Here is an 18,295-nt window from a genome sequence, read left to right as displayed (position 1 = left end):
AGTAATCAGGATCATATAATTATCACTGCTGTGAACTATTAACATTAAAGAATTTAGTTCTTGTTCTTCTTTTGTTATAAATTATTTGTATTTTATTGTTAATAGTATACCTGTTCAATGAGAGCTATCTCACACCTCAGTTTCAGGACTCTGATAAGAGCTCCTCAGTAGTGTTTTATTGTTCAAGAAGTAATGAGCACAAGTCCTCAAAATTACTGGGGTTTAATTATTATGTCTCCAGGGAGGAGGAAGCTATAAAGACATAAGCTGAAAATAACTGGAAGAAGTAATTTGCTTCCCTCTTTATTTTATGAAATTGCTTTTTTAGGTATTTGTAGTAATTTTTCCCCTTAAAATTACCCTCAGCATACTCTTAAAGTAGACGATATATATGTTTAATTTACTTCGGCTTTATATTTGAACCTGGAGCCCAGTACTTTGTACAGCACTGTTTTCAACCTGACATTTTGCCTTAATGTAAAAGTACGTCATTGTGTTTCATTAGATACAGCATATCTAGAGTCACTTCTGCTAAAGTTGTACTTTAAATTCCTTTTAAATCACAGCTAATATCCACCTCCTTACATTCCCTTTTTTGTCCTGCCTAAAAGCTACTTTTTTTCTATTATTTATTTCCCTCCTTTTAGACTGTAGTGATAAACCTGCAAATTTCTGTGCAAGTTAATAATTTTTCCAGTGTTTTTCAAGAAGTAGTCCTGTAACTCAAGAATACCATCTCATATTGTATTCTTATATGTCACAGACTGTCTTGGTATATTAGGCATTGGGAGTAGAAATAGCACAAAAAGAGGCAAATTGCTCTGGCAGGAGGCAAAGCTGATTGCAGTCTCTTTTTTGTCCCAGTGTATTCTGAGCAGGAAAGCTGAAAATTACTGGAGTACTGAGTGGTCTAACCATACACAAGAAATTCCCCAGAGTTCATTCAGAAATTATTAAGTGGGTCCTTTATGTTACTTTTCTTTCCCTTCTACTGCTGAAGGCTTCATGCCATCCATCTTGCTCTTCTTAGCTAAACTCCTACCCAAACCCAGTATCTTTAATATTCAACCACCCTGTAAGCCTCATCTTTGTTAAACTTGTCATCTGTTACCTGTATACTATGACTACAGACACTCATAATGAATTCAACATCTGCATTACAGCTCTTTTCCAGTTAAAGCCAATAGCAAAATCACCATCAATCACCATCAAAATCACCTTTATTTAATGTAAGACACTTTTTTCTCAAAATGTTTGTACGAAGTGCAATTACTTAGTATATAGAATGTTCTGAATTCTGTTGCTGGTTATTTCCTTGTTCTATAAGCACTTGGTTTTCATTCCCTGGTTTGCTTTAGTTACACTTAATATGCAGTGAGAGAGGGCAGAATGAATGTCACTTAAGAGCTGGTAGTTCTCTACCAGTCTTGATTCAGCAGATGGGCCACTTGATTTGCCAGAATGGGCTGGGGTTTGTCAGGGCTCTGTTCCTAGCAGATGGGCTTAAGAAAAGCTGCTGAAGGGACTGCTGATGTGCTGCTTTTACAGCTTCTGAGATTTGAGTGGCCACAAAAGGAATATCAGCAAAAAAACCTAAAAAAAAAAAACCTCAGTGAGGCGAGGAACAGAAAAGGCAAAACATGGAAAGCATGGGGCAGGATATTCAGAGTTTGAATAGTAAATTTCCATAGAGGAGACATGTGGGTGGTAGTTTCCAGTGTATCTTATTATTATTGTTGGGTTTTTTATCTTTATTTATTACCCTGTTATTTGAGTGAAGAAAGGTGTTTGTGCTTAACCTGTTTCTTATGTAATCCAGAAGAGTAAAGAAAAAGGGACTCCTCCCATCTTCAGGCATAGGCAGTTCAAGCATTTGGCACACCTTTCCAAGATTTACCTCTATGCATTTCCTCTAGTTTTACACAAGTCTGAGGCAAATGGCACAGCTTGGTTCACACTGAATCATAGTGAATTCCCTTTCAGGGAAAAAAAAGGCAAAATAACATTATTTGCAGCCCTCGGTGAATTATAGCCATTGTTTTTTTATTTCCTAGTGAGTAATTGAAGACTTCTACAGCTAGAAGAAATTATTTACAGAATCATGCAAAATGGATTAACTTTCCTGAATGCTTCATTGCAATGCTTTATTCCAATTAAACGTATATAATCTAAAATCAATGCACTTCTTTACTTTAGAAAATAAATTACAGCGGAAAATAATTTGTTTACCCTCTGTGAACTGCCTCATCTCCACATATTTTATATGTGTCATCCTTGCCAGGAAAAAAGAACTCAAAGTTCTATTATGTTCAATACAGACATAAACCTTTCCTTTGTTCCCAGCACCTTTGGTGGCTGCTCAGAAGCAAAGCTTTGGGAAAGAACCTTGGAACTTTCCTGATGGCTTTAGACCTATGTCCATCTGATGAAGTGTTCTGCCACTTGCAGTGGCTTCTACCAAGTGCCTCAGAAGAATGCACAGAAAGGTGCAGGAGATCTTGTGCCTGTCCCCAAAATTATGTTTATATAGATTCCTAATAGAGAATTTCTCAAACTCAGAATTAAATTTCCAGTTCATGTCAATGTGTGTCACTATTATCTCTAGAGAATACTTAGCTAACTGAAGAGTAGAAAGGGGAGTGATTAATTGCCGCAACTAAACTAACTTGAAAAAATATAGTGTAATCTTTATTAGTAGAAAAAAAACAAACTAATTCTCGGTCTCTACACTGAACAGAGCATGGAGATGGAAAGATCTCCAGTTAATAACACTGGCTGGAACTGGTCACTGTTCCCATGTCAACAATTAGCATTAAGCCTGCTGAGCTAGCTTAGGATGTAGCTCTCTCAAGTTACATCAGTTTTATCATACAGATTCAAATTCTGCTATTAACAATTAATTGTTATACCATGTAACTTGTCTTTGTGTTTGAGCCTAGAGATATTTTAAACAGAGAAGAGTTTTTATATATGTTTTGATGAATCTTGCCTGGGTTATCCTGAATAATGTGAGAAATCTGAACTAATCATGTAAAAAAATAAAGGAAGCATAGTTATTTTTCAGAAAATATTCAGTAAGTCAGATAGAGACAGATGGAATAATGGTTTAGAAATATCCAAAATATGAACAAAAATTTTAGAAATATTGGAAGTACTAGTTACTTCTAGTCAATCTCTTCAATCTCAGCTTAAGTTTCAACTCTAAAATAGTAAACAATATTAAGCACTAAGAAATACTAAATTACAATAGCATATTGGTAGTCTTCAAAATTCCCTACTGGAAAATCTATGATTACTTTTTCTGGCGGAGCTTTACAACTTCATCTTAAAAACAGATATTAAACACATACCTATACTATCATTTAAGCTGAAAGATGCTTATGTATGTATGAGTTTATTTGGTTTATTGCTCCTTTTCAAAACTTTGCTGGTTTTTGACTTCAGAAGTGCATTTTGTCTGCAAAGGAAAGAGAGAAAGTGAAAATGTGAGAGTTTTTAACACACTTTTCCTATAATTCCACCAAAAGAGAAAACTATCTGTGTGATACTTTTCTAACTTTGTAATTAGCTATTATCATGCTTTCACTGGATCAGCACCAGTCTAAGAAGCATCTTTAATTTACACATATGTTTAATGACTGCATTAACAACTGTCTTTATTATTTTAGTGTGGTTTGTATTATTTTAGTGCAGTTTTTTCTTTATTATTTTAGCATTCCTAAATTTGTAGTTATAGTTTTTCAGTAATTCAGTCTATCCTTTTAAATTGTTCTAAACAGGTGTAGTGAAAGAAATCTACTTTAAAGAAAGTCAAAAAACCTTACATTTTAGATTAAATGTCTGAATTATCATGTCTTATTAATTAGGTTTAAGACAAGACTATAATTTCAAATTGTAGTTAAAAAAAAATTTTTTAAAGGAAAAAATTTTGTCCTTTCCTCCTTAGAACTTCTGGAGAGGTGCCTCTTTTTGTCTCAAGCATTTGATGAAGCTTCTTAATAACTGCCAGAGAGCTAATTATCAGCTGATGCAAAATTTTCTCTTCTATATGGCATACTATTACTATCTAGTTGTAGCTTGAAATAACAGTAAGGCCCTCTAAAGAATATTCCCAAGGACTGTTTCATAGTAGGTTATTTCATAGAAAGCTTAAATCTGAATAACAAATGGTTTCACAGATGCTTTCAATGCATGGGTAAAAAAAAAAATAGAACAAGTTTTGAAAGGTTCTAAAAACTGTGTTTCATTCCTGCGTATATTAATGTAACATCTATTATCCTCTTTGAATTTTGTTCATTGGTGACAGGGGAAAAAAAATGATAGAACATCTTTAGTAGGTTGAAGTAAATAATTTCATTAAGTTAGGGACCACGTTTTTACCTCACATGAACTACTTTCCTCTTCCCCTTCACAGCTCATGCACATAAGCAAGAATAATTCCCCATTTTACCCCATAAATACAGCATTCCTGGGATGAAAGATGTCTTCCAAAGCCCTGTCTTGAAAAGACCTTACAGCTTGGATGGACAAGTTTGGAGCTTACAGTTTGAACGTTTTGTCCTTCAGTACTTATAGGGAAGCATAGTAATGGGACAACTCTGAGAGGCCGAAGTATGTGATTGAAGGAGATTATGACTATTGCTGGTTTCGTGCACTCACAAAGCTCAAACAGGACTGAGGCTGTAATGCAACAATTTGCTGAGGATACCTAAAACACAGCTGAGTGTAAAAGGGGTGATGCAGTTACCCCTCACAACCATTTTCAACAGCCAGGCACTCCTCCCTTTTCTTTGAACACCCCAGAAATGGAGCACATCTGACTGCACAGTGAAAGCAAATCAGTCATAAAGCATGGTCTGGATTTGGGTTTGCCCTTTTTGGTTGCTTGGTTGGTTTTGGTGAGGGTTAATTTGTCATATTTCATCTCCCTCTTTCCCTTTCTCTAAGGTGTGCAAAGAAAGTGCTAAAGGAAAGGCTCAGCTGTGTCACCACACTCACCCTGAATGTGTTAGACTTTATAGTTCATCTGCTTAGTTTTCACATTATACTTATATGGTAACATTTCTTAAAATTAGGACTTGTGGAATAGGTACCCATCTGGAGTGGTATAAATCCTTTTTCCCCAGCTTTTCCTGCATCAAACAATGTAAACTCTAGCACCTGCCAATTTTTTTCTTTTTCATTTTTTTTCCACTGAAAGCTGTATTTTATTGACATAAAAATGTGGTGGAAAACATATTCCCTCCATCCTGCCAGACCAAATTTGCTGTCTGACTTCAGACTTCATGTGCTGAATTTCATTTTATGGCATATATTTTTATAGGCCTGTTATAAATCTTTGTGAATGGAGTATTTGTAATGAAAATACCACGCAGCCAGGAAATAGCAGAATTATAACAGCAACAAGATTGAACAGTACTAATCAGTCAGCCTCCATTTTCAAAAGTAGTATACTCTCTCCACTTTATACAATTTTTGTCAATGTAGGTGGCTTTGATCTTCATTTAGCTTTAGATACCCTAATAAGAAATTAGAAATTCACTATTTCACTTACACGAGGCCTGTATATTGTTTTGTGGAACAGTGTATCCAAGGGGAAACTTCAACAGGATTTGAAATGCAATAAATATTAAGACTGAGGTATTCCATATCATCAAAGTGATATGCAGTGCATACATTTGCATTTTTGCATTGCGTTTTTTAATAAGATTCTTCGTGCTAATTCAGTAACAGGTTTATAGACTTGTCTTTTTTAATAAGTTATCTAATAAGATCCATGGTTTGACTGGGCATTTATTTTGGCTGTGATAAAAACAGAAAAAAAAAAACCAACCCAACATTTTGAGGATGTGCAGAGTGAACGGTGAGATAACTTTGATAAACTAAGATTATAACATTGAATACATATCTACCTATTTTAAATTACTGTGGTAGATGTAATCTTCAATAATATAAAAGAAAATTATATTAGAGATCTATGCACAGAGATCAACAATTAGTTGACTCTCATAGTGACTTTCTGCTCTATGTAGGAGTCAAAAGACAGCAAATTGTCTAGCTTTATCTGTTTAAATACAGCACAAAATCATTACTTGAGACAAAGGTTAACTAAATCTGCATATTTTTATCTTCTTTTCACATTTGTTAATTTTATCACTTCATATGTATTCTTCCCACGTTTCAGTTTTCGAAGAACAGGGTAATTTTTCAAGTGTTTCCTTTTGCTGCCTTGTTACTTCCCCACAAGGCAAAACTAAGCATAGTAAAATAATCCTTACTTGAGCTTTCCTTAGCTGTTTGCTCTTGCCCAAAAATTTGTTCTGTCTCACAAAGTAAAATGGCTAAAAATAAAGTATAAGATAAAAATAAGAAATAAATAATAAATTAAAATAAGTAAAACAAAGTATTGTATCATATGACAGAATACTTTGGGTTGGAAGATGGCTCTGGAATTACTTCATGCCAAGTGGTTGTTCAGTGCAGAGTTACAGCAGATCAGCATTCCTTGACAGATACTTTAAAATGGATAAACTAAAAATTTTAAATATCACTTCTGCAGAATCCGTGAAACCAAACTCAGAAACCCTTTTTTCTGAGAGTTTTAATTTGGAAAATTCTGTTTCTTTTCAAGCACAGTTGGACCTTAGTCTAATTTTCTGTTAAGTAGAACATGATTATTTCTCCTTCAGCTGTGTTGGCATAGTTAAGGAGCTGGACTCAGAACAAAGGGAAAGCAGAGGCTGGTTTCATATTGGAACATTAGTACAAGCATTAAAAGATACAAAGATTAAATCAATTAGGTTCTGTAAGGACCACTGTCTTTAGCTGCCTGTCGGCTCAGACCACAGAACTAAAACAAAATGCTACTCTGGTCAGATACTGTCATTCAGTTAATTTCCTTGTAGATCAGGCATACAGGCATAGGATTCTTTATTAAAAATAGAGTAGCATATGTCCAAGAGATGTAATATTTAAATTAGATTACTTTTTCCAAACATGTGTTATATTTTGGCTGCAGGAATGCAGGCAGAAAGGGAAAAGACCAATAGGTAACATGAGATGTTAGCAAGGGACTTACTTTCTTTTCAGTCTTGTAGATGGAGGTGTTAGGTAGCAGATGTTTATGTACATCCCTTCCCTTTATAAACACACAGAGGTGTAGAAAGCTTGTACTAAGAATAAAAAGTTGTACTACTAGAAAAGATCCCCTATGAACAAAGATCAATCGGTTTAGAATGGAGGACAAGGGACCAAGCTGTGTGATGTTGTTGACACACTGAAAGAAAGAGAGGCAATCCAGAGGGACCTTGGCAGTCTTGAAAGGTGGGCCCATGCCAAGCTCAAGAAGTTTAATAAGGCCAAGACTGAAGTCCTGCACCTGGGTTGGGCAATCCCAAGAACAAATACAAATTGGGTAAATAATGGATTGAGAGCAGTCCTGAGAAAAACGACCTAGGGGTGTTTGTTGATGAACCAGCAAGATGCAATGACATTCCAGAAAGACAAACATATCCTGGGCTGCATCAAAAGAAGCATGGTTAGGAAGATGAGGAAGGTGATTCTCCCCCTCTGTTCTGCTCTCGTGAGACCCCATCTGGCATATTGTGCCTAGTTCTAGAGCCCCCAACTCCCGAAGGACATGAAGCTTTTGGACTCAGTCCAGAGGAGAGCCACAATGATCAGTGGACTGGAGCAATTCTTTCCTGAGGGAGTTGGGGTCGTTCAGCCTGGAGAAGAGAAGGCTCTAGGGAGACCTTCTGGCAGCTTTCCAATACCTAGAGGGGCTTTGTAAGCAAGCTGGAGAGGGACCTTTCCAAGTGGCTGGAGCAAGAGGACAAGGGATAGAGGGTTTAAAGTGGAAGAAGTTAGACATTTAGGGGGAGGTGTCCTAACCATGCAGGGTGGTTGGAACTGGATGGTCTTTAAGGTCCCTTCTAACCCAAACCATTCTATGATTCTGTGATTCATCTTTGGGAAAGATGTAGTCAGCATTGTTCTATTTCCACCACAGGAGCTACATGAGCTTCTGATAGCCTAAATGGGTAATACAGAGTTTAAATTTAATAGGAAAGCAAGTATTTAAAAACACTCTCTGGAATCACACAGCTAGAATTACGCAAACCTGACCTTTAGTCAATAAATTAGTTTTAGTTATGTGATACTTGTTTAAAATATTTGCTACTTAAACTATTTTCTTGAAAAAATGTCTCAAAAATGTGTTTCCTGATGTTAATTTTCCCTTCGGAAAAATAATATTTGATGCAATTAAATCTAAAATTACTATAGGAACAAATAAAACTTCTACCCTAGCTGTTCTCCCTGGGGTTTTAATTCCCACTGTAGTTAAGTTCAGGAGAAAAAATGTATTTTTTTATTTGGAACTGACACAGGCCCACAGTTTCAATAAGTATATGGAAATCAATATACTGTAATGTAGTTCATGGTATTTTTCAGTTTCCATCTGCTCACTTCCACTGCATCTCTTTGTGAATGACAGCATAATAACTGCTCTACCAGTTAATGCCCTTCCAATCCAACTGCAAAATAGATGTTTTGCTTTGTAGCAGTTTGTCCTGCTATGAAACTTTGCTTTAGTTATTCCAATCATCTAACAGCAAAAGAGGAAAAGCTGCTTTGTCATGAACAGCTCAATAGAAGACCCTGTATATTGAGTACAGAGAGTTGGCAGAATTTTAACCAGTATCAATTTATAAATAGGATAACAGCAATCATTTATTTTCTTTCTTAAGTGAAAGTATCCTTTTTGATGCAGTAATAGCCACTTAACTGATTTGAGATTGTGTAGAGTTTTTTTGAGGAACATTTTCTTTATCCAGAATAAAATACGAAGTCCCTTTCTTTGCAACAAAAGCTCTTCAAGGATAAAAACCTCCATCTGAAAGAAGCAGTCATAATAATTTAGATTCTTTCAGTAAGTGTTTCATTTTCCCTACTGGGCTTTCAGTACATAGCTACAGTGCATTTCCCATTTTGTCTTGTGTCTTAGCAAAAATGCTGCAAAGAATATTATTGGTAGACGTATCTCAAGACATGCTCCTCTACCAAAATCATATCCTCAGTACAAACTGTGGGCCCCCTCTGGCACAAATATGAGTTTTCATTGCTGTTGGGAAAGACCTTGGAGGACATAAATCTAGATTAGAGGCTGGTACTAGGTTTGTGAACTTTTCTGGCTGAAAGGCAGTGTTTATTATCCAGTGAGAACTGTGTGAGGAATCAACACACCTCCTTTTTACTAACATTTCACTCCTCAAACATCTGTTAACTGAGATTTTTCCACCTCTTTGCACTTTCCTTTAGAGAGAAAACCTCATCATCTCTCTTCCACCAATTACCAGACTGTTCTTTTTATTGTGAACAGAATTTTCCAATTAATATGTCTAAAAAGATTGCTTTACATTGCAACAAGTGATTAACTTTATTTGGTCTTAGATTGTACTGACCGATTCATAGAAATTAATTCTATAACATCTTTTGGTTTTCTACAACATTTATAGAAATATCTACAGAAATCACAGACCTCTTTTCCTCATGAAATGTCAGAGGACTCCCAAGTACAAATATACAAAATATAATACTAATAAAGATATCCAATTGGCTTAAATCTAATAATCATAATCTTGGGAATGGAAACGCCAAATGTTATTTTCAAAAATAAATTTTATTATTGCTACCTAGAAAAGTAAAACCTCATTAGAAGAACATTGTTTTGTTTGTAAAGTCATCTGTTCAGAGGCTGCAAAATCCCAGATGGAAGCTTGCTGTGCAGCTGCAAAAGTCTGCTTCTTTATTTTCCCTAATGACTGTCTAATACGAGGTACATAAAAGGCCTCCAAGAGAAGCTGAAACACCGGAGTCTCTGGTTCTATTAATTTTTAAATCATTGTACTGCAAAAATATACACTTCTATATGGTAGATCTTCTAATAGAAGAGCTTAGTCACAGGGTTTCAGAAGTGGCCCAGCATCAGAGAAGTGAGCAAAATGCATGAATCACAGAATGTTTAGGTTGGAAGAGACCTCCAAGATCATCCAGTCCGACCTTTGACTAACACTACAGTCAGCTACTAAACCATGTCCCTAAGGACCAGGTCCAAATGCCTTTTAAATGCCTCCAGGGATGGTGGTTCCACCACTGCCCTGGTCAGGCCATTCCAATGCCTGACGGCCCTCTCAGTGTAAAAATATTTCTTAACATCCAGCCTAAACCTCCCCTGGCACAGCTTCCATCCATCCCCTCTGGTCCTTCCACAGTTTACTAAAGAGAAGAAGCTTTTTCCCTCCTCGCTCCAACCTCCCTTGATGTGGTTGAAGAGAGAGCAGTAGTAATCTCAGTAGAGAGTAGTCCAGTGGTGGACCTGCATTTGGTTGCATATAACTCACAGATCACTGTTTCCTACCTGGTACCAAAACAAAGCTGAGAAAAAGCCTGCCACTTCTTACCCTTGACTGCTTGTTCCTGCTCCTCAGCCAGTACAAGTTGTAAGGCTCTTGCAGACCAGATGAGCGAAGTGCTTCAGTCTTCAGAGCAAACTTTAAGTTGCAGAGGCACAACTGAGGGGCAGTGAACAGCAGTAGGCAGAAAAGGAAAAAAATCAACTGATTTTTGCATTACAGAAAGTGTAATTTCAAACCTTACCCACAGGCAGAGAGGAATTTTAGCGTAGGATGAGTGCTCTAACCAAAGAACATCAGATGATAGAGTCCCTTGAATTCTTGTGTTGGAGAAGAAAAATGTAACCTTTTTTTCATTTAGAAAATAAAAGTTTTGGCACCTGCCTTCTGGTTAACATTTTGAATTTTGAATTCAAAATAGAAAGAAGCATTTTCCAATAAGCAGCTGCAAGGGAGCTTTAACAGCTTTTTTCTTTTTTTCTTTTCATTTAGCTGAGTAGTGCAAGTTTTCTTTTAGAAGTTGTGATTGATCTGCTTGTATGTACATCAGTCACCACTGTTACTAGGAAACCATCGGGTTTTTCCTCTAAAGAATTGTTATAAATAAGCACCATGTCATGAAATAAGGTCCTTGTGTATACTGCCTCCGTTTCCAACATAATTAAGATCAGGAAAAATCTAATTTTAGTGTAATTTTCCAGGTTACATTAAATTATCTTGATGAATCATTCATACCTAATTGCTTTGGACTGCAGTTTCATTGAATTCTATGATCCTGAGAGTAAATTTAAATAAAGGATGTAGTAGGCTTAGCTTACCAAGGTCTTGTCCTAGAACAGGTTAAAAAAAAAAAAAAAAAAAAAAATTCACACGTAAACCATAGGAAAAAACTCCCCCAATTCTACTGGTGCCTTTATGCCAGAAAGTGTGTGTTAATCAAATTCCTTTTATGCTGACTTCAGAAGAACTGTAGAGACAAGTTAGTTTTGTATTCTTGAAAACAGCTGTGGTATTTAAGAGCTGCAAAATTCACAAGCATCATTCATCTTCTTCTCTCTTAACATTTTAAGACCCAAATATAACACAAAAAAATACTACTGGAGTAGGATGCTTAGAAAGCTTGGGACCTAAATTCTTTACTGCATTTTTTTTTCCCGTATCTTTACTTTCAAAATCTTTACTGATGACCTAAAGCACAACTGTAGACACTGCTTCACTGACTCCACAAGGCGGATCAGCTATATAGGTAATAGTATAAAATAGTATATATAGTATATACAATAGTGTATTTAGTAGAAATGCATATAAAAGAATCTATTATAATTTAGAATGTCCAGTACATGATACCCCAAAGTTTTAAAAAGCTCAACAAAAACTTAAATTTCAGAAAAGTAGTAGAGGTCCTAACCCAACTTTGAATTTTTGGACTATTTCATTATTTTCCAACCTTTATTTCTTTTATTCTTTATTTATTTATTTAAATATGCTAACATAGTTAACTGGTTTTTTTTTTTAAATGTAACTTGAAACTAGGTATATCATGGAGTGGATGGGCAAATAGCTGATACAGGATCAGGCCACCATAGGAGTCATGTTCTGAGTTTGGTTACTTTACATTTTCTTGTTACTACACTTTGGCCACAATAACCCCAATGCAGCACTACAGACTGGGGGAAGAGCCGTGGGAGAGTGGCCCAGCAGAGAGGGACCTGGGAGTGTTGGTTGGCAACCAGTTGAGCATGAGCCAGCAGTGTGCCCAGGTGGCCCAGAAAGCCAAAGGCGTCCTGGCTTGTGTCAGGAACAGTGTGGCCAACAGGACTGGGGATGTAATTTTGCCCTTTTACTAAGCTCTGGTGAGGCCTCACCTCAGGTACTGTGTCCAGTTCTGTGCCCCTCACTTCAAGAAGGACATTGAGGTGCAGGAGCGGGTCCAGAGGAGAGCGACGAGGCTGTGAATGATTTGGGGGAAAGTCATAAGGAGAGGCTGAGGGAGATGCGGTTGCTGAGCATGGAGGAGACTCAGGGGGGACCTTATCACTCTCTGCCTGAAGGGAGGTTGTAGTCAGGTGAGGGTCGGGCTCTTCTCCCAGGCAGTGAGTGACAGGAGGAGAGGGCATGGCCTGAACCTGCACCAGGGGAGGTTTAGGTTGGATATCAGGAAGCACTTCCACAAGGAGAGGGTGATCAGACATTGGAATGGACTGCCCAGGGAAATGGAGGAGTCACCATCCCTGGAGTTGTGTAATCAAAGGCTGGATGTGGCACTTAGTGCCGTCGTCTAGCCATGTGGTGGTGTTAGGACTTGATGATTTCTGAGGTGTTTTCCAGCCTCAATAATTCTGTGATTCTGTGATTGGCTTTTTAATGTTTTTTTGTGTATGCTTTCCCATCTCACTGACTGTGAGTGAACAAGCTATGTTTATATGAGATTCACAAGCCTGTTTGAGGAAGGATCTTGCACATCCTATTCCTAGAATACTGCTTAGTATTCTGCCCCATGGCTATATCCCACCTCCAGTTCCTTTTGAAGTTACAATAATGCTGTGTTTACCTGACAAACTGCCTTCCTATTCAAATGGCAGTGAATACCTGAAGCGCTGTTTGTGTGACAGATCCCTTTGAAACTGCTGACATTATTTCCACCTCTGAAGCAACACTTGAGATAACTAAGAGGTGCGTTAGTTCTTCATCAGCTCTAACTAACAGATATAATGGAGATTCGAGTAGGAAACATATGAATGTGATATTCTGCAATTTAAACACAAAAACATTCTGCCTCTAAATTGCACATGTGTCGTGTCCAGGATCTTCTGCCTCAGCTGAGCCTTGGTCACCTGCCGTCAGATGCAAGCAAAACTCTCCTCTGCAGCCCCAGCAAAGCCCCACATGCCATCCTTGTTTTCCACTCATCCTGGCAGTACATCCACCTGTCCAAGTCCGCATCCACAGCAAAAGACTTCAGTTACATTAAGATTGAATTAAAACCCAGTTACATCTTCCATGTCCATGTTTCCCCCCCCCCCCCTTCCTCTTCTGCAGGTCACAGCCTCGGCTCAGCAAAGGTGTCCCGGGCACAGACGTTCCCCAGCTACCCCTCGGAGCAGGGTGAGGAGCACCAGCAGTCCCTCTCGCTGGCCAGCAGCTACACCTTCAGCTATGGCTCGGGCCTGGTGCAATGACGGCCGGGGGCAGCCATCCGAGAGAGACAGTCAAGCCTGGAGCCTGACACCAGGGCCAGGGAGCCACCAGCCCCCTCCGCACCCGCCATTTGCCGTGAAAACTGATGCCTACCAGCTCCAGCCGGGTCACCGCCAAGGCGGGAACCTGGGGAGGCGGCTTCCCTGAAGCAGAGGCTAAGTCTTTATTTATTTATTTTGCTATTCTTTTTTTTTTTTTTTTTTTTTTTTTTTTTTTTTTTTTTGTCGATAACGTTCAGAAAGTAGGGGGGCGGGTGGGGAGGGAGGGGGATGCGTTCGCGTTGTGAGAAAGTGGTGGGGGGAAAAAAAAACAAACTTAAAACTGTGTCGGTGTGAAGGTTTCTGCATGACCGGAGGAGGCCCATCAGTTCTGGGGCTCTGTCACAATGGTGCATTTGACATCTGGGCTTTCCTGCCCGCCTCCACCCAGCAGGCTGGCCCGTCTTCACCTGTAAAGTTTTTAGGTCTTTGCCCAAGTCGCTGGAAGGTCGCCCGCTCAAGACGCAGCGTCAGCACAGCCGGGGTCACCTTCAGATCCCAGCGAGTTTGCTCGCTACTCTGGAGAGTGTTTTTTGAGCCAGGTGCAAATAGATACTGGAGAAGCAGGCTAAGGTGGTTTGCTGAGAATAGAGGTGAGGTTATTGCCTGGTGTGGCTCTAATCTTAAGTTCCCGGGGCACAAATTCATCCTTAACTAATACACAACTGATTCTCATGACACCCCTGAGAGCTGTGAACGTCCATGTTAGCGGCACAATCTCATCCTCAGAACTGCTGTGAAGTCATCTTATTTGCAAATTATATAGGTAACCATGCCTGCAAGCCTAACTTTAAAAAACAGGAAAACTATGCTTCAGACAAACAAAAGTAGGCTGCATCCCTGGCTGGCAACTACCTGTGCCATGGCTGTACCAGATATGGTAGAGCTGAGCCCTGGTCTTGTCTTTTTTTCCATTTCCTTCTGAGATTTCTGTTTTAGATGCATATTGTATCTTATATGATCATGTGTCAGTCATCAGTTTACTTTGACAAGGAGGATAAATATATCTCATTGGAAATTTTATGGTTTTGGAAGACTTATGTAAAAAAGGAACTGTAGTAGATGTTTGTAATCAGTAATGAAGGGGTAAGATGGAAGGCATACCTGTAGGTGGAGAGCAAGTTTTATCAGTCCTGAACACTGAGATTTTTGTAAGTGGTGTCGAATATTTATGTATTCCTCACAATGCCCTGAAGTGTTTGAAATTGTGGGGAGAAAAATCTGCCCTCTTGCTATGATCTGAGCATCCTTGTGTTCTGTTCCCAGTGTGAAACAATTGCCATGATTACCAGAGGGATTTGTCTCATCAGTTGTTTCTCAGGACAGGTTGAGAAAGTATTAAGGAGGAGACACATAGACTCCTTTCCAATGAAACAATCAGGTTTATGTGCCATAATTTAACTGAAAAAGTGCTGTTGGGTTGTTTTATATATGCACATATATATATATGTATTAAGAAGTACAGAAGAAACGTCTGCTTTTGATTAAATATTTACTAATACAGTCTGTCCAGCTTTTCTCCAACCATTTTCCAAGCTAAGAGACCTAGCTGACTTACAGCTTTCTACACCTCAGTGAACAGCTGCTGAAAAAAAAAAAACCTTGTGATCCGCTTGAATGGAACTCTTCTATCCACCACACTCAGCTTTATTTAATTTTCCTCTTTTTCCCTGTCTCATTCACTACCTCTTCCTTCTCACAGTGCTGCCATACTCAGGAATAGAATGGCTCCCTAAAGAGAGTATTTTGATGAGGTAAAATGACAAAACTGCTCTCCCACAATATACCTATGGTGCTTTCTGAGCTGTACCCATCAAGGAAGCTTAATTCACACTTTCATTAAAAAAAAAAAATAAAAATTGGTTGACATTTAGCTTTGGGAAAATTTCCAGTTTGCAAATGTTAAATGCAAAATGTGATATAGAAGGATAGATTCTCCACTGGTGTAATTCTGTTGTTCAATACAGCTTTGCCAAATATAAACCTTTTGGGGAGCTGGCCAGTTATTTTTATTCCTATGCAACAACAGTTCTTTCATTTTGCCTAAAATTACAGATTTTATTTAAAATTCCTTAATTAAGTTTCCCATATGCTCAGTAGATTTCTATGCTGTGCCCATGCTACTATTTTCTTTTATGACTTGAATATTAGTAATTTAATACTTAAATATTCTACATTGACCAAAAGTGGGGGATAATTCAAAACAGGAGAGTATCAGAACTGCTTTCTAGTTCCAAAGCCCATATATGTTAAGAACATATCTAAATCCTAAAGCTGTTGTTTTAGCTATGTTTAGACAAAAAGCATAAGATCTATCTAGTGTGCTCTTTCTATTTTCTGGTAACAGTTGCTGTTTTGTCTTCCTATGCAGAGCATGAATATTGTCTAGTTAATTAAATGTAGAGGCTATTTCCAAAGAAAACACACACTCAGAAGGAAGGGTGGGGGGACTAGCCATGTATAGGAATTTAAGTAAATATTTTGCTTTCACTACATAGTGCAACTGTCCTCTCAACTCATACCTTTATAAAACTGGTGAAGTCTCATCTTGTAGCAATAGGTAGAAAACTCCAGGACAAAGCTGGAGAATGCAACCAGCAAAAAGCAAGCCTGACATATCAAGAAACTTTTTCTTTTAGAGAGTAAATTTTAACCACAATAGAAGTTGAAAAAATGGATGTGCCTTCACAGTGTACTGCAACACAATCTAAGAAAACTGTACACTTGCAGCACAAAGGTTTTCAGCAGTCTTTAGTGCCACTCCTGAGGGGCAATGAGCACAAGATGGAATATAGGAAGTTCCATTTAAACATAAGAAAAAACTTCTTTACTATGATGATGACAAGGCACTGGAATAGGATGCCCAAGGAGGTTGTGGAACCCTCTTCTCTGGAGATATTCACACCTGCCTAAGGGCAGTCCTGTGTAATGTGCTCCAGGTGATTCTGCCTTAGTGGGAGAGTTGGACTAGATGATCTCTAGAGGTCCCTCCCAACTCTGATAATTCTGTGATTTGTGTATTCATGTAGCTTCTAGAAATGTTCCTCAAAAAAGTTCCTTTAGAACCAGGCCAGGCACTGCGCCAACAGTTTGCCAGAAAATTCTGTTTTCAGGGAACTGCTTTACTTCCTGGCATATGCCTGTCAATAATCTAAGTGGTTCAACACTAAGACTACCACTTTGCACAGCTCCTAGTGCTTCTGCCAAGAGGAAAACTCTCTTTTGGCACACATGGTAGAGCTGCCTGCCTAGAGACTACAAGAGCCTTTAAATAGGCCGAGGGATCTCATGGGTCCCAGTTCAAGTCTCGGCTTTCTTCATGTACAAGACACAAAGATAATGTCTACCCTTGACCCAAGAGGAGCTCTCTGCTTTCAGCTAATGAGCTGTGAAGAGATGGAGGGCAATAAAATGTGTTCAGTGGTAACCAGGTGCACCTGGTACAAAAAGAACTTCACCGTAGAACTTTATAAAATAAATAATTTAAGGCAGTCATTTTCATGTTGGTTCTGAGGATATGCTATGAACATACAACTGTCGTTGTGGCTTTGTTATTTTTTTAATGACTTTTGATAACAAGATATTCACCCCTTTAAACAAATAATACCCATCAGTAGTAAATATTGTAACTAAAATATATTAACTGTGAATATTAGAGGTGGATGCATACTGGTACTTTTGATTTTGAAGTCACTTGATGCAGAAAAAAAGAAAATTAAAGAGACTGGTAATAAATCATCAAATGGTGCTAAGATCCTTGAGTAGCCCAAATTTTAAACAGTTCAGTTTTATTATTGATAGTTTAAATAATCTGTGACTATACTCCTTTGAAACAATTTTGCCTGGGCATGTAAAGGAAAAGGAAAGAAGAACATCTTGTAACATGGAGTTGGCTGCCCTACTGGGTAAATGCTGAGGCTTTACTTCCTGTGGTAGGCTCTGACTCCAGATCCTAATGTATATTAGGTCCATGCAAATATTTTTTTTTCCTGTTGAGAAGCAGAAAAAGACATTTCTAATCAAGTCATATTTCAGCTAATAGATTTTGCTGGAGGAGGGGTTGAAATTGAATCTCTAAGGTCAAAGGTCTTTTTAAAATGCTCTCTATAGCTATAACTTAAGTACAATATACAGCCTTCAGGCACGCATTTATTTAGGAGCTGCTAAGTGCAGGCAGTCTATGAAGACCCTTATGTGTTCAAGGGACAGACAAAAAAACAGAGCATTAATCACATCTCTGTGTGGCATTTAACAGAAAAGGAATGAACTTCATGAGCTTGAATGGCTATACTTTTTAGCATGAAATACAGCATTATTTAAAACTTTTTAATCCTAAGAAGGAAAGAGGAAGATGTTCCAGTCACTCTCTTTTTCATAATTTGATATCAGTGTATTGTAGAGCCGTTTTTTACCTGCTGCAAAGGAAAAAATGTGGCTTTCATCCACATAAAGAATAGAGTGGACTGCAGAAAGTGTGGAAAGCTGCTGATTGATCACCACAGATCTAACAGCACTGGAAGGTTTCATTTTTTCCATACATCATCCAAATACTTGTGACTGTTTCCAAACCAACTCTTACATTTTTTTACCCCAGACAGCTGCTTGGGTGCCTGCCTATGTTTTGTAAGTAGAGGATAATGACTG

General features: G+C 38.1%; 1 protein-coding gene across 1 annotated transcript in view; it reads left to right on the top strand.

The window, feature by feature from the left end:
- DOK6 (docking protein 6) overlaps positions 1–13,697 on the top strand; it is a 243,745-nt gene extending 230,048 nt beyond the window's left edge. Inside the window, exon 8 of the mRNA XM_030445573.1 lies at positions 13,455–13,697. Coding sequence (XP_030301433.1) covers positions 13,455–13,594 — 140 coding nt within the window. The 3' untranslated portion in view covers positions 13,595–13,697. The remainder of the gene's footprint in view (positions 1–13,454) is intronic.
- Positions 13,698–18,295: the final 4,598 nt, after the last annotated feature.

Source organism: Calypte anna, chromosome 2 (genome assembly GCF_003957555.1).
Source record: "Calypte anna isolate BGI_N300 chromosome 2, bCalAnn1_v1.p, whole genome shotgun sequence".
Taxonomy (NCBI): Eukaryota; Metazoa; Chordata; class Aves; order Apodiformes; family Trochilidae; genus Calypte; species Calypte anna.
Note: the sequence above shows the minus strand (reverse complement) of the source record. Positions and strands in the feature narration are given on the sequence as shown.